Source organism: Myotis myotis, unplaced genomic scaffold, assembly GCF_014108235.1.
Source record: "Myotis myotis isolate mMyoMyo1 unplaced genomic scaffold, mMyoMyo1.p scaffold_m19_p_21, whole genome shotgun sequence".
Lineage (NCBI taxonomy): Eukaryota > Metazoa > Chordata > Mammalia > Chiroptera > Vespertilionidae > Myotis > Myotis myotis.
The window spans coordinates 2,777,361-2,800,514 of record NW_023416326.1 but is presented as its reverse complement, the minus strand read 5'-3'; the positions used below and the strand labels follow the sequence as shown (position 1 = coordinate 2,800,514).

The window sequence follows — 23,154 nt, the reverse complement described above, 5'->3', positions numbered from 1 at the left end:
GGAAGCCCCCTGAGGACACCAGAGAAGCCGTTTCCAGAAGGAAGAAGATATCGGGGCGAATCTTGCTTTGGAAGGTTTTCTAACCTTAGAACACACATCCCAGAAAAGCTTCTCTTGCGGGCGTCCTGAATAAAGTGAACAAGGAGCAGAGGTGACTTTCAAAGGACAGAATTTCCATCCCGTTTCCTTCCGGGCAGGCTTTTTACGAAAACCGTGGATCATGAAGGCAGCGGCCCGAGTCTTCTAAACTGCAGCGTTTGAAATAAACAGCGACCAGGGTCTCGTCTCGCGCTCTCCCCTTCCTACTGTGGAAGCTGAAATAGCTCATTCCTTCCCACGGAAGCAGAAGCAACAGAATCCAGAGATTTTCCTGACCGTTTTAAGATGAATGACTGGATAGAGAAAAAGAACAAAAACAGTCCCCCAGCTTAGCCAACCAATGGGCTGCTTTGCATGTATACAATACAGGCACCGCCAAACCCCAGACTCACAAGAAATAATATTTAGATGCGATTGGAATGTCCGTTTTGTAAAGTCAAGCAGTGGGCTCGCCGTTGACCTCTGAGGTTTTTTTCTCCAGCGAGGGCCGCCGATCCGTGCAAGGTCTGGCTCTCATCGTTTCATGCCTAGCTCGTTGCCTTTGCATTCCATTCTGATGTCTTGCTCCCAACCTTCCTTCACTTCCATTCTTTCTTATTTTTTATTCATTTCAGAGAAGAAGGAAGAGAGAGAGAGAGAGAGAGAGAGACAGAGAGAGAAACATCAATGATGAGAGAGAATCATGGATCGGCTGCCTCCTGCACGCCCCACACTGGGGACCAAGCCCACAACCTGGGCAAGTGTCCTGACCGGGAATTGAACCGGGACCTCCTAGCTTATAGGTCAAGGCTCAACCACTGAGCCACACTGGCCCCACTATACTCTTTACTCCATGAGCAGGAGACTGGAGGGAGATGAACAGGCAATAGGCCTCATCTCACAAGGGCCAGCACCCGCAGAGCCCTTTGCCTTGTGGATCAAAGTTAACAGAGAAAGCCCTAGCTGGTGTGGCTCAGTGGATAGAGCACTGGCCTGCAGACTGAAGGGTCCTGTTTTCCATTCCGGTCAAGGGCACATGCCAGGGTTTTGGGCTCGATCCCCAGTGTGGGGCGTGCAGGAGGCAGCCGATCCATGATTCTCACTCATCATTGATGTTTCTATCTCCCTCTATCCTTCCTCTCTGTAATCAATAAATAAATGTATATATTTTAAAGTTAACAGAGAGAGAGCTTTCCTCTGAGCCTTCCTAAACAGCTATTGACTTCTTTTTTTTTTTTTAACCTTTCAGCACGTCTTCCTTCCCTGCCTCTGCCCCCTCCTCCACGGCCCTACTCACTTCCTTCTCGAACATTGCCCATAAAAGACTGCATCTCGGTTCAGGGTTGGAGTCACATCAATTGCAATCGCGGCAGGCGGGCTCCAGGCTGGTCCATTTCCGAGGGAGGCTGTCAGAGCAAGGCTGCCTCTGCGGAGGAGAGCAGTGCGGGGAGGGGGGGGCGGGGAGGGGGGAGCCACGCGTTTCAGACGCGGAGTGGGGAGAGTCTGGCTCCACTGTGACACGTGACGAGATTCCAAAGCCTTTAAGCAACTCGAGCTGCTGAACCGGCGCCCTTCTGCCGGGAGAGGCTCTCTGCGCTTTTTAAAAATATATTTTATTGATGTCAGACAGGAAGGGAGAGGGAGAGAGAGAGAGACATCCATGAGGAGAGAGACTCATGCATCGGCTGCCTCCTGCACGCCCCACACTGGGGATGGAGCCCACAACCCGGGCACGTGCCCTCGTCCAGGAATGGAACCGTGGCCTCCTGGCTCATAGGTCGATGCTCAACCACTGAGCCCCGCCGGCTAGAAGTGGGATTCTTTAAATGGATGTTATGTTCCCTGAAATTCTCCCCTCCAGCCAGGTAGAGAGGAGGCTCTGGGAAAATCATTGGAAAGGCTCATTCCCTGACTCTACTGAGGGTTTCATTCTGTCTTCCTGGGGTGAAAAGAAGGCAAGAGCCTTCCCTAAGCTCGCACCTGCTGGGGGCCCAGGAATGTATTCTTCTTCTTTGCCGTCTCTGCATATTATTAAAAAGACTAGAGGCTCAGTGCACGAAATTCGTGCAAGAGTAGGCTTTCCTTCCCCGGCTGCCGGCACCAGCTTCCCTCACAACCCTGGCTTCATCTGGAAGGATGTCCGGTCTAATTAGCATATTGTGCTTTTATTATTCTAGATGCCAAATTCAACTTGGCATTTCAGAGAGTTTCCGAAACGGGAGGCGACTTTGGGAGGTCGGATTTTCACTCAAGTACAAACCAGAGGTGCGTTTCAAAGCTTCGAGAGCTGCCGTTTCCGGGCAAGAAAAGAGCTTATGTTTAGGTGCTCAGTTCAGTATCCACTAAAGATTTAGTGGCGATGAGGCAGGTTCTTTAACCCCCCCTCCCCTTCTGGGGAACAGAAGAAAGCAAGGTACCGGGTCTAAAATACTCTTCTTGTGATGCCGAGGAGCCCAGGAAGTGACCTTGCACCGAATGGCCCGCAGGCGGAAGTAAGGAGGGGACGTGGAAGATGAGGCCCCTCAGATCCGTGGGACTGCCTGTTCCCATGGCAACCACAGAGCGTCTTCTTTGCTTTTCCTTCCCCATCAGCTCTATGGAATAGCCTTTTGATATATGTCACCCAACGAAACCCCAGAGATGCTGAAGCAATTGGCTTTCCCAAGGGGAAGTGAACAGAGTCCTCAAATCTGAAGAAAATCATTTTTTCCCCCTTGAGGGGAATGGATCAAAAATTAAATTGGAAAAAAAAAATCAGGAAATTTCTTGTGCCCTCTTAAACCCCCCTGCTCCCCAAGCAAGGTTGATGCACATCACCAACAGATGCAGCTACACCGTGTGTGTGTGTGTGTGTGTGTGTGTGTGTGTGTGTGTGTGTGTCTGTCTACAGGGGTTAGGGCAAGGTCTGCATAAATTCTAAATATTGGGGTTTGGATTGCAACGAAGTCCACATAAAAATGTACCTTGCTGGAACTGGCAACTGGGACTGATGATCTCATATAACACGGACAGTTTGTTTTTAAGTAACATTTATTAATATATTTAACTGCTTTACAAATAATACCTATTCATTATAGAAAAATTGGATAAAATAGAAAAGGAAAAGACACTGGGTCATCCCAACATCTTGAGATAAGATTTTATGTTGCTAGACTTTTGATGTAATATATACATATATTTCAGGTTATAGTTAAATAACAGGTACATAGAATGTGCATGTTAATATATATTTATATTTACATGATGCTTTTTTTTCTCTATTTCGTATTCTGCCTTAAATTTATTAATAGGTGCCCTAGCCAGTTTGGCTCAGTGGATAAAGTGTTGGTCTGCAGACTGAAGGGTCCTGGGTTCGATTCTGGTCAAGGGCACGTACCTTGGTTGCAGGCTCTTCCCTGGCCCCAGCCTGGGCCCTGGTCCTGGCACGTGCAGGAGGCAACCAATCGATGTGTTTCTCTCACATCGATATTTCTCTCTGTCTTTCCCTCTCTCCTCCACTCTCTCTCTCTAAAAAAAAAAAATAATTGATGGAAAAATATTCTCAGGTAAAGATTAAACAAAAAAATTAATAATAGGTTACAAACATTTCTCTGGCCACCAAATATTTGTCCATAACATAGTCAGCAAGCTTTATTTAATTTATATTGATTGATTGATTTTAGAGAAATATAGACATATTTCATTTTAAACAATCAATATTATAACCATCGTTACATTTTTATTAAATTATATCTGCACTATTTTTTTATGATAGTGTTTGATGCAGATATTTGCATCTATGTTCATAAATCATGCATAATTCTTGGACATTAGAATAAGTTAAAATGTATTTTGCTCCTACTATATTAAAGCAAAGAAATGCAAGTTATAGGATCATACATATAATGGCCTTATTTTCATTTTTACAAGGCCTGATACATGAATATATTTGCAGAAATATAGGAAAACATGGAAGGATGCAAATCAACCCACTAATTTTGCTTTTCCGAGGGATCAGAGAGAAGAACGAGAAAGTAGAAAGGGGAGTCCCCAGGCATAGCTTGTGTGACTCTATATGGCTTGATTTGAAATGAATGTGACATCGTGCACTACTTATAAAAATAAAAGAGCGTGATATATTTTTTAAGAAAAATAAAATTAAATAAAATACTCATGACGACTTCCTCTCTCCCCAGTCAAGCCCTCCATCCGGAGCAGCTACCATCTGGCTCTTCTGGCCAAGTAAACATCTGAAATAGAACTTCTCATCCAAACCTGCGAGGTTGTGGCATTATCTTCATTTTCCAAGTGAAAAAAAAAATGAACGGTGCCCCATAGTTCACCAACAGGTGCTGTTGCCGGCTGTCCCCATCCCAAACCCACTCTCTGCCCCACCCCCCCAGCCCCCCCACACCCCCCGGGCAGTCCCGCTGGGGTCCTCGTGATGCGTACGCCAAATTATTGTTCCCAACTGCCTCTGTGTCTTTTGAGTCTTGCTGTTGTCTCTATCTCTACACTGTGGTCCATGAGCTGTCAATCCAACAACCTTGTTCTCCAAGCACTGCTTGATGAATCGGGGACAGAAAACGCGTCATCCTGCTTCCAGAACACACCTAGCAGGAGATGTACCCGCACAGGAATGACTATGTTATAAAGATGTTTTCTATTATTCCTCCTTTACCTGTTCCTCTTCCCTGAGACAGGAAGGGGCGCTCTGGGATAGGAGGGATTCACGTTCTTTCCCCCCTCCCCAACACTCTGCTCCCGCCCTCCCTCCCCCAGGGCTCCCCAACCTCCCCGGGTGACCCTCATGAATGGCTCTGACCTCCCAGCAGCCTCACTTGTCCCCCAGAGTGTCCCCTTCGATCTGCACATCACTCTGATGACTCCCACATCTGGGACTCGTCACACGCTTGCCTTAACCATGAGCATGTGCCGAGTCACCCAGCAGGACTTGAGGAGACACTCGGGTCAGAAAACTCATGCCCGCTGACAACAACATCTGGAAGTGATTAAGAGGAGATAGTTCCCATCGCGAAGCCTCGGGCAAGATATTTATGATGTAGAGACAGGCAGACACGCGCACACAGGCCGAGGCGGGCCCTGCTCCTCTCTCTCTCTCTCTCTCTCTCTCTCTCTCTCTCTCTCTCTCTCTCTCTCTCTCTCCTGAGGGCTGAGGAAGAGGACTATTTCTTCAGAAGATTCCCGAATTAATGATGCACCATCAATGCAAATGCGTGGGACGCTCACCAATAAACGAGGGATTTTCTCCCAAAGTCCAGTTTAGAATCAGGCGTTGTCGCCAATAGAAGTGTCTCGTGGGTTTTGGGTGCCACGTGGGTGAATAAATAAAGGTTTTTATAAAAGGGGGAAGGGCCTGGGTCATGTTTTCCGGAGTTGGATCATCGAACATCTCCGACTCTTTTCCCCAAGCTTTAGGATTGGCAAAAGCCAAAATTGCCGTGGCCAAGCATTTTCCCCTTAATTTTAAAATCCATGTGCATTAAAGGAAATTTAATTCGTATGTTTTTGATTCATTTACAGTTAACACATCAAAACATTGTTTCGTAAGAGTCGTTGGGCCCTCAACAGGACTTAGGAGCCCTCTTAGCAGCACACAAACATGCACTCACACATGTGGGCGCACAAGGGTACCCGGACATGTGTCCTTGGTTGCTTAGAACTAAGAGTCACTGTGGCCTGCACAGCATAGCTCAGTGGTTGAGTGTCGACCTATGAACCAGGAGGTCATGGTTCGATTCCTGGTCAACGGGCTTGATCCCCAGTGTGGGGCATGCAGGAGGCAGCTGATCAATGATTCTCTCTCATCATTGATGTTTTTATCTCCCCCTCTCCCTTCCACTCTGAAATCAATAAAATATATATCCTATATAATAAAAGGGTAATATGCAAATCGACCAAACAGCAGAATGACTGGTCGCTATGATGCACACTGACCACCAGGGGGCAGATGCTGAATGCAGGAGCTGCTCCCTGGTGGTCAGTGTGCTCCCACAGGGGGAGTGGGCCTCAGCCATCAGTCGGACATCCCCCGAGGGCTCCTGGACTGCTAAAGGGTGCAGGCTGGGCTGAGGGGGACCCCCCCACACACCCTCTGAGTGCACAGATGTCGTGCACTGTGTCTCCTTGAATGAATGGCTTTGTTTTGGTAAATCACGAGCATTTAGTTGTATCTCATGGGGGGAGAAAGACCTACTCGTCACCCTTCTGAGTGTATGGGGAATGAATTATTCCGGGAGCCCCTGCCCCAGGTGCTCATCCCGGCTCTGCACGAGTGGCTACTTAAAGGAGCTAGTGCTCAGCAGGTTGGACTTCCCTATGTTCCTTAAGTGCAAATCATAATTGAAAATGGCATTAATTTGTAAAAAGTGGCTGATAATGAGGAGATTGGTGATGATGATGATGATGATGATGATGATGATTTGGGGAAAGGTAGACTATGGGCACCTGCATGGAGACGGGGTTGAGGACAGCCAAAGTGAAGACTTTGGGAGGCTGTGTGAAGGTCTTGTTTTCTATTGTCTCAGAGCCTCAGCATGAGGAGATGATGTACTTGCAGCCCCAGTTTCTGATAAACATTTCAGAAGTGGTATTGACGTTAAGAGTTGGAAACTATTAGAATGTATTCCTTTTGAAAACATATAGTTTTATTGATTACAGAGAGGAAGGGAGAGGGAGAGAGACAGAAAGATCCATAACTGTATTTTTCTAGTTTGATGGCCTGTAGTTTTTCTTCCTAGAGCTGCCATCTTACTGGGAACAATTTTGTAAGATTTAAACAAGATTTTACTTTTTTTGGATATTCGTACATTTTTCTAAGTATTTCCAAATGAAATTATGCTTGTTTAATTTTGTGTGGGATTAAATACTATTTTTAATCCCCTTCCAAAGCTATGACACATAATGGGTTTTACAAAAGAAATACATTTAATAGCCAATTAGATTAACTATCAAATCTGTTTCAGGAAAAAAAAAAGAAGAATCTGGTAATGGTTTGATTTTTACCAAACTATGTTGTATATTTTTATTTTTGAAAAAATATCCCATTTCCTGAAGCTGAAGCTCCTCAAGTTTGTTTCCCTCATTTAATTGAAACCACTATTTCCAAGCAAAATGGAATCAAAGAAAGATGACATTTTCTCACTCAATAGAAACTTGTGTCATATGAACAACACTCTCCACTGACATAACTTCATCTTTCTTTTTTTGTGAATTAAAAACAAAACAACAAAAAAACTATAGCAGTCCAGAAACCCTACTTTTCTTAAAGCAAAGACAAGAAAAAAAATCCCAAATTCTATTTTCTGATCTCCCACTTGCACTCCCAAACCTGGGCCGCTATCATCCCTATGTCTGCCTACGTGACATCTGAAGGCCGTATGGCTAGGAGCCCTGAGCTACAGTGCCTTCCTCTCCTTTTCCACCAGCAAGTCTCTGCTTAGCCCATGAAGACTGGCTCAAAGATCACACGAGGTGCTCTTTATATATCTACTGACTAGAGGCCTGGTGCACGACATTTGTGCACTCAGGGGTTGGGTCCCTCAGCCTAGCCTGTGCCCTTTCGCAGTCGGGGAGCCCTCAGGGGATGTCTGACTGCTGGCTTAGGCCTGCTCCTGCACTGAGTGTCTGCCCCTGTTGGTCAGTGCACATCATAGCAACCAGTCATTCTGCTATTTGGTCAATTTGCATATTACCCTTTTATTAGATAGGATTTCAGAAAGGGAGAGGGACAGAGAGATAGAAACATCAATGCTGAGAGACAATCACTGATCAGCTGCCTCCTGTACGCCCCCTATTGGGGATGGAGCCCGCAACCCAGGCATGTGCCCTGACCTGGAATCAAACCGTGACCTCCTGGTTCATAGGTCGATGCTCAACCACTGAGCCACACCGGCCAGGCTGCACTCAGAGCTTTTAGCCGCAGCCTCTCTGAGCTTCAAGGCTTCATGGTCAAGTCTGAGAGGCACCCTCCCAGGAGGCAGGCGGCTGGCCCGAGCTCACTCAGCTGCTCGTGTGAAGCCACATATCCTGGCCCGAGACAAAAGGGAAAGTCCCTCCCTGCCCTGGTCCCAGGCGGCTCATTTCCTGCCCCGGCCTGGCCTGCGTCTCCAGGGCAAGGCCCATCATGAAACACCCAGGGCTAATGTAAGCAGGGCCAGGGCCGGGGTGCGGTGGCTTAATGAGTTTCTGGCCCCCACCCCGGGCCCCTCCCGCACATCACCACCCACTCCTCCTCGTTCTCACACTTAGGGACACGCTCTGGGCCATCTCATCGGAGTCTTCTTGGATCACGTTGCCCCTGGAAGCCGCCCTCGAGCCAATTGACCAGGGATTTCTGACTCAGGGAGGGATCTGCGAGGCCCCTCGGGGACATTCTTAGACATCCCGGGATTAGGTTTTTCCAGAAATGATGAGCTACAGAAGGAACAGTGTCATAGGTCTTTTCCGGTGACTCAGACTCAGCCTGCAAAGCATTTAAGGTCCAGCCGTGCCTATGGCCTGGCCCCCAGGGCACCCCCGTCCCCCCAGCTCTCTGCTTGTTTTTCTTTTTCTTTTTGGATGTATTGGGGTGACATTGGTTAGTGAAGTTATGTAGGTTTCAGGTGTACGATTCCATAGCACGTCTTCTGTGTATATATATATATATTTTAAATATATTTTATTGATTTTTTACAGAGAGGAAGGGAAAGGGATAGAGTTAGAAACATCGATGATGAGAGAGAAACATCGATCAGCTGCCTCCTGCACACCCCCTACTGGGGATGTGCCCGCAACCAAGGTACATGCCCTTGACTGGAATGGAACCCGGGACCCTTCAGTCCGCAGGCCGACACTCTATCCACTGAGCCAAACCGGTTAGGGCTGTATATTTCATTGGGTTCACCACCCCAAGTGTCCTTCTATCACCATTTAGCCCCTTCACCCTCTTCTACCTGCCCTCTCCCTTCCCTCTGGGTTGTGGGCTCAATCCCAATAGGGGGGCGTGCAGGAGGCAGCTGATCAATGATTCTCTCTCACCAGACTGTTGTCTGTGTCTATGATTTTTTTGTTTGTTTTTGCTTCATTCTTTCACCGTTTTCACCCAGCCCCCCTCCCCGCTCCCCTCTGACGGCTGCCAGGCTGGTCTCTGTACCTGAGTCTGTCTCTGTTTAATTTAGTCATTTAACATCTCAGAGGGCTGGGCTTGGGAGAGAATGCCTAGAGCGCCCTCCTACTGGGCAACCTTGGGACATGAAAGGGGCCACCAAAGGCCACTGAGACAGCAACGGACAAGTGATCTGTGTCCTAAAATTCGCTCTCCGGTCAGAGAAACGGGGGTAGGGAGGGAGGGAGGGTTTCTTTGATTGTCTTTCTATTCTCATACAGGCTCTAGGTCAGTGATGGCGAACCTTTTGAACTCGGCGTGTCAGCATTTTGAAAAACCCTGACTTCACTCTGGTGCCGTGTCACATATAGAAATGTTTTGATCTCTGCAACCATAGTAAAACAAAGACGTATATTTTTGATGTTTATTTTATCTATTTAAATGCCATTTCACAAAGAAAAATCAACCAAAAAAATGAGTTCGCGTGTCCCCTCTGACACGCGTGTCACAGGTTCGCCACCACTGCCCTAGGTGGACATTATAACGCCCTAAAGGAAAAACAGCAGGTGGGATCAGAGAGAGATTCTCAGATCATTCATAATGGATGTTAATGCGACTTGTTGTAGTAATCGTTTCGCAATCTATCAAAACATCATGCTGCACACCTAAAACGAATCCAGTGGCCTATGTCAATTATGTCTCAGTAAAACTGGGGGATAAATGTTCAAATTAAAAATTAAAAACAGCCGAAACCGGTTTGGCTCAGTGGATAGAGCGTCGGCCTGCGGACTGAAGGGTCCCAGGTTCGATTCCGGTCAAGGGCATGTACCTGGGTTGCGGGCACATCCCCAGTAGGGAGTGTGCAGGAGGCAGCTGATCGATGTTTCTCTCTCATCGATGTTTCTAACTCTCTGTCCCTCTCCCTTCCTCTCTGTAAAAAATCAATAAAATATATTTTAAAAAAAAAATTAAAAACAACTCATACACATCCATGTCAATTGAATAGCAAATAAAATCAAGAACTCTGTATTAAGGCAGAGATTTTTATAATTGTCTTCTTCCACTCATGGATAATAATTTATGATTTATTTGTATAATATTAATGAATAATATTAATATCTAATAATGCAGTTATTGCTTATTGTTACCCCAGCATAATGCCATCCTCAGAGAGGAAAGATTTTTCATACCCTCTCCCTCTGCCTGCTATAATGTGCTGGGTGACTGTGGCCTCACAAGAAAGCACAGGATTTAGGAGAGAAATTTGAACCTATTAACTTTTGTTATAAGAACTTGGGCAACTCAGCAAGTCATTTACCTATTTTGTCAGCGTTCAATAGCCTTATTTTTCAAGGTGGCCGAGAAGACAGTGACGGTGGAAGCCTTTAGTATAGTACCTGACACCCGGTATCCTGTAGAATCCTTATTATTGAGGTTATTGCTAAGAAATATGCACATTCCCCTTGCTCTGTCTCCCTCTTCCTTGTGAAGTGACCGCCTGGAACTCATGTCTTTGAGACCATGTTGCTTAATGTGGAACAAACATCCAAATGACTTTCCTGATTTCCCCCAGTCGCACTGACTCCACCGGTCAGGGCTCTGCTCCCATCACAGCCAAGGTGACCAGATGCACTTCAGCTGCCTGAGAAATACCAACTGACCGCTAGGTGTCAGACTTGCTAAATAGTTAGAAATGGACTCCAATTCCCCATCCCTAGGACTCAGAAAGCACATGGATTTTTTTCTCCTTTTGAAGGAGTTTTCAGTGACTTTGACACCTCTCTCATGGGGGTCACGTTTCTACTGGTGTAGAGTGTTTCTACATGTAGGTGAATATGGTGTGAGTTTGTGCCAGCATCAGTGGTTTTATTCAAAGATAAAAAGTCAAGGGTAGATTCTACCGTCCTTGTACCTTCTGTGATACACGCTCACCCATCGACCCAAGTTCATGGAAGGATAAAGAAAACGAAGGAAATCAAATGGTGACGAAAGACCGGCTCAGAGTGGCCTGGTGACTGTGATGAGCAGAAGCTGCCTCTAGAAGCAAACATCGCCCGACCTGGTTTGGCTCAGTGGGTAGATCACTGGCTCCAGGTGTGGAGAGCAGCTACGGTGTTTGGACAGGTTCAAGCCCCAGACTAATGAGAGGGCACAGTCCTCTCATGGCCACGTGAAAGTCCCAGCTTGGAGGGCAGGGCCCTCCCAGCATAATTATAGCCAACAGCTGTGGTTGTGAGCTTGACCCTATGGTCCGAACACGTGGCCGCACGTGTCTGAGTGATGTGGGCTTGGTGGAGTTCAGGTGCATGTCACTGAGTAGGATCGAAACCCACGGGAATGTTGTAAACATCTTGACCACGCCCTTACTTTGCCTCGTGGCATCTGCTATAAAATAAAGACACGGCTTGTGGGCAGGGGTGCTGTCCATCAGAGGGGCAGCGTCCCACCGAGACCCAGCCTTCATTCTCTCGTCTGTTGTTTCTCAATCCTTCACCACCCCCACTCAGGTTCACCCTTGGCCGTGCTGGCGTGGCACACCTGGGGACTGAAAGGTCCTGGGTTCGATTCGGGTCAAGGGCATGTACTTTGGTTGCAGGCTCGAGGTCCCCGGACCAGTAGGGACATGTGTGAAAGGCAACCAATCGATGAGTCTCTCTCACATCGATGCTTCTCTCTCTCTGTCCCTCCCTCTCCCTTCCACTATCTCTAAAAATCAATGGAAAAATGTCCTTGGGTGAGGATTAACAATAAAAAAAATAAATAAAAGCAAACATCAATATGATTCAAAAAACACAAAGTAATCAATCTCTATGACTTAGACATCAAGGCTCTCTTCTTCCTCCAAACCTTGAGCTTTAAACATTTTTGCTCTGTTACCCAAGATGCCATCAATAATGAGCAGCGAACCCAAGGACTCGAAGACATACATTTCCCCGCACATGGCGCTCTCCTGAAATCAGGATGCATCTTATGATCAAGAGTCACATTCACTCACTATCGCCTGTCTCGGCTGTCACTCTCTGTGTGGGCAGCCCTGGGTTGCAACTGCCTGTGCAGGAATGGACCACGGCAGCCTTCATTGTGTTTACTAACAGACCATCTGAGGAAGGAATAAGAGACTCAATCGTCTGAAAAGCTTCCCAGCGACACCTTCTGGTCAGATCCACAAAAACAGACACATAGACCAAAGGGACAGAATCAAGAGCCCAGATGCCAACCCACACATATGCAATCAACTCATGTTTGACCAGGGGGCCAGGGATACTCAATGGAGAAAATCTCTTTAATAGATGGTCCTGGAAACATTGGATATTCACATGTGAAAGAATAAAAGTAGACCCCTCTCTGACACCACTCACAGACTCGATATGCATGAAAGGCTTAAATGGGCCCAGCTGGCATCGACCTGTGAACCAGGAGGTGGTCATGGTTCAATTCCAGGTCAGGGCACATGCTTGGGTTGTGGACTTGATCCCCAGTGAGGGGGCGTGCAGGAGGCAGCCCATCCATGATTCTCTCTCATCATCGATGTTTCTCTCTCTCTCTCTCTCTCTCTCTCTCTCTCTCTCTCTCTCTCTCCACTTCCCTCTCTGAAATCAATAAAAATATACTTAAAAAATTAATAAATGAAATGAAATCAGCCCTGGAGTTGGGAAGTCACACTCAAACCTAATTCTAATAAAATATTCATCAGCGAAACATAGAGATGCATATTCATAATGAGGCAGAAAGACCTATGAATAGCTCTGAAAATGTCGAAGTTCCATTGTTGTTGATTTTTCATGGGAGAAAAAGGATCGAACACGTTCAATCTGTCCCGGTTACTGTACCACCCAAGCTTGTCTTGAAACCCTGAAATGAAACTTCCAGGGCGATTGTTTATTTTTAATTTTTTAAAATTATTTATTTATTTCTTTAATCCTCACCTGAGGATATTTTCCCATTGATTTTTTTTAGAGAGAGTGGAATGGAGGGGGAGAGACAAAGAAACATCGATGTGACACATCAGTTGGTTGCCTCCCCCATGGGCCCTGACCAGGGCTCGGATTCAAACCCGGGACCCTTCAGTCCCCAGGCCGATGCTCAATCCACTGAGCCAAACCGGCTAGGGCCAGGGCAACTGTTTAAATTGCTCCTCTACTTTTGTGGATGCTCTCTGAGCATTCTCTTTTTCTCAGCTGTCACGAAAGTCAAAAGTTACAGAAGCCACAAGATTCTGCATCTTTTAATGAAAGATAAAACAACGATATAAACATACACAAATTTACAGGGCAGGAATCCGCTTGAATCCATTGGGAGTTAAGAGGTGTTTCGTATTTAAATACGGTATAAAAATAAATGCAGAAACGGGAACCGAGAACGTACAGACGGCGGACAGAAATGGGAGCTTGTTTCTGCGACTACCTCGGTGAAATGAGCCTTTCCGGGCTAAATGGATTGTTTAATGAATGGGAAGCCGTAGGCGTACTGATCGATAGATGCTGCTCTTCTTGGACAGTTCTTCCGGTTTGTGACGGATTCCATTGCCAGTGAACTGTGTGTCTAGCTGAAGCTTTACGGGAAAGAAAAAAGAAAGGTGGGGGGGGGGGAGTAAAAGGTGTACGTCACTTGAACTTGATTAAAAAGGAAAAGACACAGATCCAGCTTGGTACGTGGAGGAAGTAGGCTGAGAACGTTTGGACATGGAGGCATGGAGACGGCGGAGTCCCGTGGAGATGGCACACGAAGGAAGGACGACGCGGGTCCTTTGCTCATGCAACATCTTGGCCTAAGGTCCTCGGCTCCAGGTCACAACAGAGAGCGACAACGTATAGGCAACCACTCGGTCTGCTTCCATGCTACAGGGTGGTCCTATCAGTTAGACTGCACGAGGCTTGTTAGCCTCTTTGACGTGAGCGATTTCCCCTGAGAAAAAAAACAGAAAGCAACACGGTATGATCACTGAAAACCTGCTCACAGGTAACACCTACTCCTCACAGCTTATTTGTGTGCGAGGGTGAACACGGGACCCTTTGGGTACATCGTAGTTCAAACGCCAGGGCCAGCTTCCCTCCCAGCAACACATGGGACAAGATGCCCCTCCCTCCTCCCACCCTCCCGCCCCTCCCGCCCGCCTCCTCCCCATTGCAAACAGACTGATGGGTTCACAGCACAGAGCAGCAACTCAGAAAACATGTCCATCCACGTCCCATCCAGGCTTAGCGATGATGCAACACCTAGGTTAGCCGCTGGGGGTAAACACGGTACAAGGAAACCCAGTAAGGTGCCCTGGAAGATAGCCACGTGCAAGCATTCTCGCTCAGCTGCTGGGGTTGGTGCCGCACTGATAAATATCGAGAGATGCCCAGAGGGTGATTTCATTAAGTGAAATGTATTTCTGATGGTGTGACTGGCGGAACCCTCCAGATTCAGTCTGTCCCTTATTCTACAGAGTGACGGAGAGAAAGGTGCCAATTATACATCCAAGGAAAAGAACCTCTTTGCTCCTTACTTCAAACCTAAGGCATTGCCCTGTCTTTTCCTACCTGATTTCCTCCAACCCCAAGCCCAGAGAAATCCCATATATTCTGATTCCACATAGTGTGTGAAGGCCTAGAATACATCTTCATGTTGGGGGGGCGATCTTGCAAGCTAAAGTGTCTCTGTTAATCACAAGTACTCTGGAGTGGTAAACATTTCAGATTGGAATCTGTATAGAGTGTGAGTTCCTAGAAAGTTAAAGATAAACTCAAATTGTTGAAACCTGGTGTATTTAATGTTGAACACTGAAAAAATTCTGTCATGACGGACTAAAAAGAGATGGTTTAGGAGCACATTTACCTTTAACTACTGATTACTAGCTTCTGTGTGGACTGAGAAAGAACAAGACAAATACTTTAAGTCCCTTAGCTAAAACTATTTTCCTGAAATAAAAGTAGAGTGGGTCCATTAGAGAAAAATGAGAAAAGCACAGAAAAATATTATAAGAAATAAACATTATATGAAATACAGTTTTTTACATACTAATACAGCACCTACTTTTTATACAAAAATATGGTTTGTTAAAACTGGAATTACACTGTGCATAATATTATGACTTATTATGAGTAACATGTATATTAAAATAATTATATTTTGATCAATTATCCATGCTACACATATTTCTTCTAATATAATGTTTTGTTCACATTCATTGTGTTAGTGGGTAGGAAAATCAATTTAGAAAGATGTAGACAACATTAAGAAAATAATTGAATATTATAGAATAGGTCAGAATATCTCAGACAGTGTTGCACATAATAAGGATAATTTCAGTTCTAAACACAGATAGTTTATATATTAGAGTTTAGTTCTATACAGTACCATTTATGTTGTAACACACACAAACACGTATGCGTTACTATGTCAAATGTGGGTGGCAAAAAATAAAGATGAAAACCACTACTCTAAAATCTAATTTTTAATCGCTGCGTAATATTCTTCCAGGTAGATATACCCTGATGCTTTTAAGAAATTCACAACTGTGCATTCAGACTGTGTCTTCTGTTTGGCATTTATAAGATGCAACAGATACTCTTGCTTGAGTGTGAACCCCTGGGTTTCTTAAAATAATTTATTAAAAGTTGAATGACTGATTGAAAGTGAGAGATTTTTTTTGAAGGTTTGACACATTCTGTAAAGTTTCGTTTGGGAAAAGTGATTAGCAATTACACTCCTGTGAACTGTGTAGGAAATCACTTTCATGAGAAGAATGACCCGACGTTGGTGCCGCTGGTAGTGCCAGCCCCAGATGAGTTATTCCTGTTGACATCGACCCTCTTATACACCTCGAGCTTCCTAAGAGGAATAGCCATGTCTCTCAATGTGTGTCCTCCGATAGGGGGCAAAGTGCCTGTTGCCATTTTGTTGGATGGAAATACAGTGGGGCCTTGACTTACGAGTGTCCTGACTAACGAGTTTTTCGAGATACGAGCCATCTCTCGGCCGATTTTTTGCTTTGAGTTGCGAGCTAAAATTCAGGTTACGAGCCAGCTTCAGATACCCCACCGCTAGCTGGCGCAGCGAACGTCACAGTGAACGCCACAACATCAGCCCAGCATCACGTGTCTCACTCGTTCACTTTAACGATTTGACATATGAGTAACTTGAGTTACGAGCTCCGTCACGGAATGAATTAAACTCGTAAGTCAAGGCCCCACTGTATGGGGTAGTGCTTGGGTACATGGGAGCTACTAGGCTACACGCTAATTACACAGAGGCCCCCGGGATGTCTCCATCAGCACAGGTAGCTGGGGCCTCAGAGCCACGGCCATCGACCCAAGGTCAAGTACATCAGAACAGGACTTGGGGAAATGCTATTGAAACTTCCGTTTCCGGGAGAAGTTTCTCACTGGGGGCTGTCTATTCAGCAGCCTTGAAACATTCCTTAGGAACCCCTGGGATGCTCTCTGACCAAAAACCACTGTGCCATTCACAGCTTATGGCACGTGAGTGGCAATTTCAGAACGGATGATGCTACTAGGGGGAAATGAAGATCTATTGTCCAAAACCAACAGGCTACGCAGTCGGGTACATTTCATAGCAATCGATGTTCCTAAAATTGCTTTCTCAGGCAAGTTACCACCACAAGCTGCTTGAGTTTCAATAAAACAAGGTGGGTAACCATAGATGCCAACAAAAATATGATAAATGAGGTGAGTTTCATGTCCCCGAGAGGAGAAAGGGGAGAAAAGAGTTCATCCCTGTCCAGACTCACTTTATGTGTTTGTTGGTGAGATCTCTGGTAGGGAGCCCGTACCATATGCTTTATAATTAAACATTATATTTACTCAAGGAGCTCTAGGAATTTTCTCAGATAGTTCACCTGTATGAATATACCTGGAATCTCAAGTAATAAAATCTACAGCACTCAACCCCCCCCCAAAAAAACACCCAAAGTTCCAAAGATGCCCGGATACAAGTCAAAACCTTCCTTTATTCAGTTCCTGATCTGCTTGTGTATCGTTTTTTAAAAATATATTTTTACTGATTTCAGAGAGGAAGGGAGAGGGAGAGAGAGAGAAACATCAATGATGAGAATCACTGATCGGCTGCCTCCTGCACGCCCCCTCCCGGGGATCGAGCCCGCGACCTGGGCATGTGCTCTTGACTGGGATCGAACCTGGGACCCTTCAGTCTACAGGCTGATGCTCTATCCACTGAACCAAACCAGCTAGGGCTTGTGATGCTATTTCTAGAACCAGGTTATAACAATATGCAGGACCAGGACGCTAAACTTCCACAAATAAACACGAATTGAAAATGGGCTCACCCTCCAGAGAAGGGTGTCAGCCGGTGGCAGCATTTATCAAGGAGCAAGGTGATCAGTGGGAGGGAAAGAATTTGGGAACTAAATAAATTTTGGGTCAGTGCCAGCTGGGCAAATTATGTCTCTCTTGGGCAACTAGGTGTGATTCTGGGCCAATTATGTCCCTCCTCTGACCCTTCAGTTTTCTCACTTGTGAAATAATGACTATGATCATACCTAATGTGCAGGGTCAGATTAAACAAAAATAGATAACAGTAGGATGGTGAAGGCCTAGGGCAGGGATGGGGGGGCGGGCTAGAAGAGGTTAATGGGGGGACAAAAGGGGTACATATAATATTTTCAACAATAAAAGTTAACAAAAAACAAAAGAAAAATAAAATAGAATATTTTATTCTATTTTATAGTTGGCATACAATAGGACAGTATATTGGTTTTTTAAAAAAATATATTTTATTGATTTTTTTTACAGAGAGGAAGGGAGATGGATAGAGAGTTAGAAACATCGATGAGAGAGAAACATCGATCAGCTGCATCCTGCACACACCCCCACTGGGGCTGTGCCCACAACCAAGGTACATGCCCTTGACCGGAATCGAACCTGGGACCCTTCAGTCCACAGGCCGACGCCCTATCCACTGAGCCACACCGGTCAGGGCTACAGTATATTGTTTTAATTGTTCAATGGAGTCATTCTGCCTTTACATCCCTTACAATGTGATCATCACAATAAACGGAGTAATCATCTGTCACCATACGACACTGTTGTGATGTTACTGACCGTATCCCCTGTGCGTACATTCTATCCCAGGGGTTGATTTATTTCATAACAGGAAGTGTGCACTTCTCCTCCCCCTTCACCTTTTCCACCCATCCCCTGAAAATGGAAACACTAATTGGAAAACATATCTGCAGCCCTATGTGTACTGCAGCATGATTTACAAGGGCCAAGATACGGAAGCAACCTTGGTGTCCCGTGATAGCTAAATGAATAAAGAAGAGATGGGAGATACCTATTTATATATATAAGCCGACCGGCCAGTAGCTATGGCATGCAATGACCACCAGGGGGCAGATGCTCAATGCAGGAGCTGCCGAGCGACAGCAACTTTGCAGAGTGCCCTCTCGCACTCCGGGACCCCTTGGGGGATGTCGGGCTGCTGGTTTCGGCCCGATTCCCGCAGGCCAGGTCATGGGATCCCACTGATGCACGAATCCGTGCACCAGACCTCTAGTATATCTATCTATCTATCTATCTATATCTATATCTATATCTATATCTATATCTATATCTATATCTATATCTATATCTAATACATGTAACATATATATAATAAAATAATATTCATCAAAAAATAATAAGATCTTGTCATTTATGACAACATGGGCGGACCTAGATGGTATTGCGCTAAGCGAAGTAAGTCAGACAGAGAAACACAAATACCATATGCTTTTACTTACATGTGGAATCTGAAAACATCAAAACAACAAGTAAATGTGGTGCTGTTTTAAGAGTTGGGGAACTTGGTCAGACTCAGGGGTGGGGTTGGAGGAAAGACATCCATTTGGCTTCCCCTTCCCATCTTCCTTAAGTTGCAGTATTATTTTTAATTCTATCACAGAAACGTCCACTCTGGCCTCACGAACAATATTCTGTCGGCATTGCATTCGGAAAGGACGAATTGGAAACGATTCTTAGACAATATGCTGAGCACAGTACAACTTTCTCCGCCAAAACCTTGAGGCGTTTCTTTCCCCTCCCTTCCCGTGGCGACATCTTATATTAAAGGTCAGAGACGGCAACAGATCCCGCCAAAATGGTGGGACGTTTCTAACGTGATCCATTCCCGGGGCCCGGCGTGTCCCAGCCCTTTACTTTGTACAACCCCGTGGAATGTTCCAAGTGGACACTGCTCTTGACCGTCTTTCAAAATCCCTGCACACGGTCGCCACGTGCCATTTGTAAACACAGCCGACGGACGTTCCCCACCGCAAAGATCTTTGGAAGGAAACTAAAAGCAAACACCACCTCTTCGTTGAATCCAATTTGCTGACGTTTCAACACACACAACTCCACTGAACTAGCCATCACAGCAGAAGCCACAACACAGCACACCACACACACACACACACAGCAGCATGGAGCTATAACCAGACAACTCCACAGACAATGCGGACGAACTGGAGTAGAAACCAAGAGTGGTCTACCTCTTTTCATAACAGGTTAGTGCTGGCTCTCAGTGTTGGAGTACAGTTTTTATGGCATGGGAAAATGGGGAGGTTCCTGCCCTATAAAAATAAATGCGGTCAAGGCTTTAGTTGGAGCTCGCACCAGGTCGGAAAGTCCCCAAGGCACTGGCACAATACAAAGAAAAAAAGAAGAGGAGGAACAATCCCACACACAAATATATCACCCAAACACATGGCTAGAGGCTAAGAGAACGAATGAGGTAGGCAACAACGTTCAACAGCTTTCCTGAACAGGAAAGGAGAAGGGCGGCCTGGTGGCGGGCCAGTGAGGGGCATAGCTTGTCACCGGCCACCATTCGGACCAAATAGGTCATTTTCTCCCAACAGACGTAGAAAGCACAGGCCCCCTCATTGTTCTTCATCTTTTAAGCGTTACAGAAAGCCAAGGGGGAGATCACAGAAACCCATGCACTCTCTTTAATAAAGGGATATAGTGAATAAAAAGAAAAACGTTAAGAAAATAATGATTTCTTCATTTTACGTATTATAATATGGGGGTCTCTGCAAACCTTCGTTTGATCGGGACTTGCAGTTTTTCATAGGAGACTTCTTTTTCTACCCTGGAAAGGGCTGAGACCCAAGGGTAGATAGAAACCAAGTTCTGGATTTGAATCGAGGCAGCACCTTGGCTGTTACACCCGAGTGGGAGACGGGGTGAGAAACTGGGGACATTGCTTGATTGGGCTTAAGGATGCGTCATTCCTCCCCAAGGAAGACTTACCACATTCTGTGCAAATTTCTCAAAAGATGTTCTGCGATCCATGGAGGGTTCCGACTTAACACGTGTGGGGCGGGGCAAGGCAAAGGGAAACAGGGAACGTAAAAAAAAAAAAAAGAAAGAAAGCAAGAAAACAGAGCAGAAAGACACTGGAGAGGAAATGATAAAACACCAAATCATGTCCTAACCCACGGGGACCGGAAGGGGGCCGAGCTGCCAAGGACGGCCTCCTTTTATTAAAGACTTTATTTTATTTTATTATTTTTTAAAAATCTTTTTATTGATTTCAGAGAAGAAGGGAGAGGGAGAGAGAAACATCCGTGATGAGAGAGAATCATTGATCGGCTGCCTCCTGCACGCCCCCTACTGGGAATCGAGCCCGCAACCCGGGCATGTGCCCTGACAGGGAATCGAACTGTGACCTCTTGGTTCCTAGGTCGATGCTCAACCACTGAGCCACGCTGGCCGGGCAATGATTTTTATTTTAAACATCAAAACTCTTCTCGTGCAAACAAAATGGCGGGATTTCAAGTAAAATGCAACTACACTAAAATGAAGAAGATACACTGACACAGCGACGTGTTTATGCTGCCATCTGCCAAGTCTTTGAAAATCTAGAGGCGTTCATTCCTAATAATTTTCCATCAGAACCAGATTGCTGCTGAGAACTAGTAATTTTATAAAACACTACCATCCAATGGAAATGTCTGAAAGATGGCAATTTCATTCTACGCTGTCCAAAATTTCAGAAGCCCTTAGCTGTGATCATGGAGGACTTCGTATTTGGCTAGAATTCTGTGTGATCTCAACTTCCATTTAAGCTTAAACACCCCATGTGGCCAGTGGTTGCTGTATGGGATGATCTGTCTACAGCAGTGGTTCTCAACTTTCCTAATGCCGTGACCCTTTAATACAGTTCCTCATGTTGTGGTGACCCCCAACCATAAAATTATTTTCGTTGCTACTTCATCACTGTCATGTTGCTACTGTTATGAATCGTCATGTAAATATCTGATATGCAGGATGTATTTTCATTGTGACAAATTGAACATCATTAAAGCACAGTGATTCATCACAAAAACAATATGTAATTATATATGTGTTTTCCGATGGTCTTAGGCGACCCCTGTGAAAGGGTCGTTCGACCCCCAAAGGGGTTGCGACCCACAGGTTGAGAACCGCTGGTCTACAGAGTACTTTGAAAAAATCCCATTAGCCTAAGGCTGATCCTGAAGTATAAAAAATTACAGTTTCATCTCAGAATTTAAAGAAGCTATGAACGCTTTTCATGCTAAGAAACAATGAGTGGAGATGTTTATGTCCAGGTAGTCCGTATCACGTCACCTGGATGAGATAGGGTACTCTCGACAGGAAGACTTTGAAGATAAACATGAATTGAATAATGAGGTCTATTGCAATTCTTCCAGAATGTGGATGGGTACTATCTTAGATGCCTAAAATTCATTGTGGGGATACTGAGGGATTCAGGCTAAATACCAAGTGAAAAATATTCAGAAGCCAATATCCCTACATTTTGACAGGTACCATTGGGGGGAAAAAAAAAGAGTATTTTTAGTTTTGGGGTCTGTGGATAAAAACATATATTCTAGTTTACTGTGAACAAAGAAAATTTGCTTAATGAGATCGTTCTTTTCCTTTCTTTATTGCAATTTTTAAAAATATGCTTTTATTGATTTCAGAAAGGAAGGGAGAGTGAGAGAGAGAAACATCCATGATGAGAGAGACTCACTGACAGGCCACCTCCTGCACGCCCCCTACTGGGGATCAGCAACCCGGACACGTGCCCTGACCGGGAATTGAACCGTGACCTCCTGGTTCCTAGGTCGATGCTCAACCACTGAGCCACAATGCCGGGCTATTGCAATTTTTTATTTCCTTGAACTAGGCATATCGAAGACTAACATGAAACATGAAAAACCGCTTAAAAAAATCTGTAAAACAAGAACATCTACAGAAACAAACAAAAAAGAAAATAAGCGATCAACAAAGAGAAGCAAAGAGAACGTAAATGGCTCTTATACAATGCACAGGTTTGGGGAGGGTCTCGGGTGTGTTCACTTACCTTTGTCCACTTCCCCGGGGCCCCATGGAGGTCACCACCCCAAAGAATTATAACTGAGAACCCGACTTGAAAAGGTCACAAGGAACCGGTACCTTTTTCTTTGCCTGCAGAAGCTCCTGGTAGGCACTGGATCGTATAAAACGTGGGTATGAGTCACTTTTCATCAGTTTGTAAATGTGCTCCTGGAAAGAAATAATGGTTAGGGCGCGGCTCCGTCATTTCTCAGGGGAAACCAACCACCGCGACCAGAAGACAACAGACAGTTGGAAAACCAATCTGGAAGCAGCTAGCAATAAAGGCCGACTCTGCTGCTGCCGAGAACACCTTATGTTGACAGATCTTATTCATAAATCAATTTTAAAAACTGGCTGAGGAGCTACACAGAACGCCAATGGGATTTCGTTAACAGAATGCCATAAAGGGATTCTACATCAAGTTGTCGATTGTTGTGGATTATTTGGGAAGATAAATCAATCTGCTAGCGCTTCAAACTACTCTAGGTCAATGTCGAGTGTCGAACCCTCTGAGGGTGTCTGGATGTCCCAGCCTCTTCTTATTTGGAGAAAATATATAATTTTAGAAATGACTCAGGTTTTGTCGTCTCAAACACATCAGCAATAACGTGGAGTTGCTCTGAATGCACTTCCATACGTCAG

General features: G+C 45.4%; 1 protein-coding gene across 6 annotated transcripts in view; it reads right to left on the bottom strand.

Annotated features, from left to right (window-relative positions):
* Positions 1-13,372: 13,372 nt before the first annotated feature.
* RGS7 (regulator of G protein signaling 7) overlaps positions 13,373-23,154 on the bottom strand; it is a 128,635-nt gene continuing 118,853 nt past the window's right edge. For 4 of the 6 annotated variants that reach the window (XM_036355097.1, XM_036355098.1, XM_036355099.1 and 1 more), the window contains 3 exons: positions 22,591-22,680; positions 19,656-19,736; positions 13,373-14,068 (listed from right to left, as the gene is read on the bottom strand). In XM_036355097.1, coding sequence (XP_036210990.1) covers positions 19,662-19,736; positions 22,591-22,680 — 165 coding nt within the window. In that variant the 3' untranslated portion in view covers positions 13,373-14,068; positions 19,656-19,661. The remainder of the gene's footprint in view (positions 14,069-19,655; positions 19,737-22,590; positions 22,681-23,154) is intronic. The other 2 variants (XM_036355100.1, XM_036355103.1) reach the window with 1 other exon arrangement.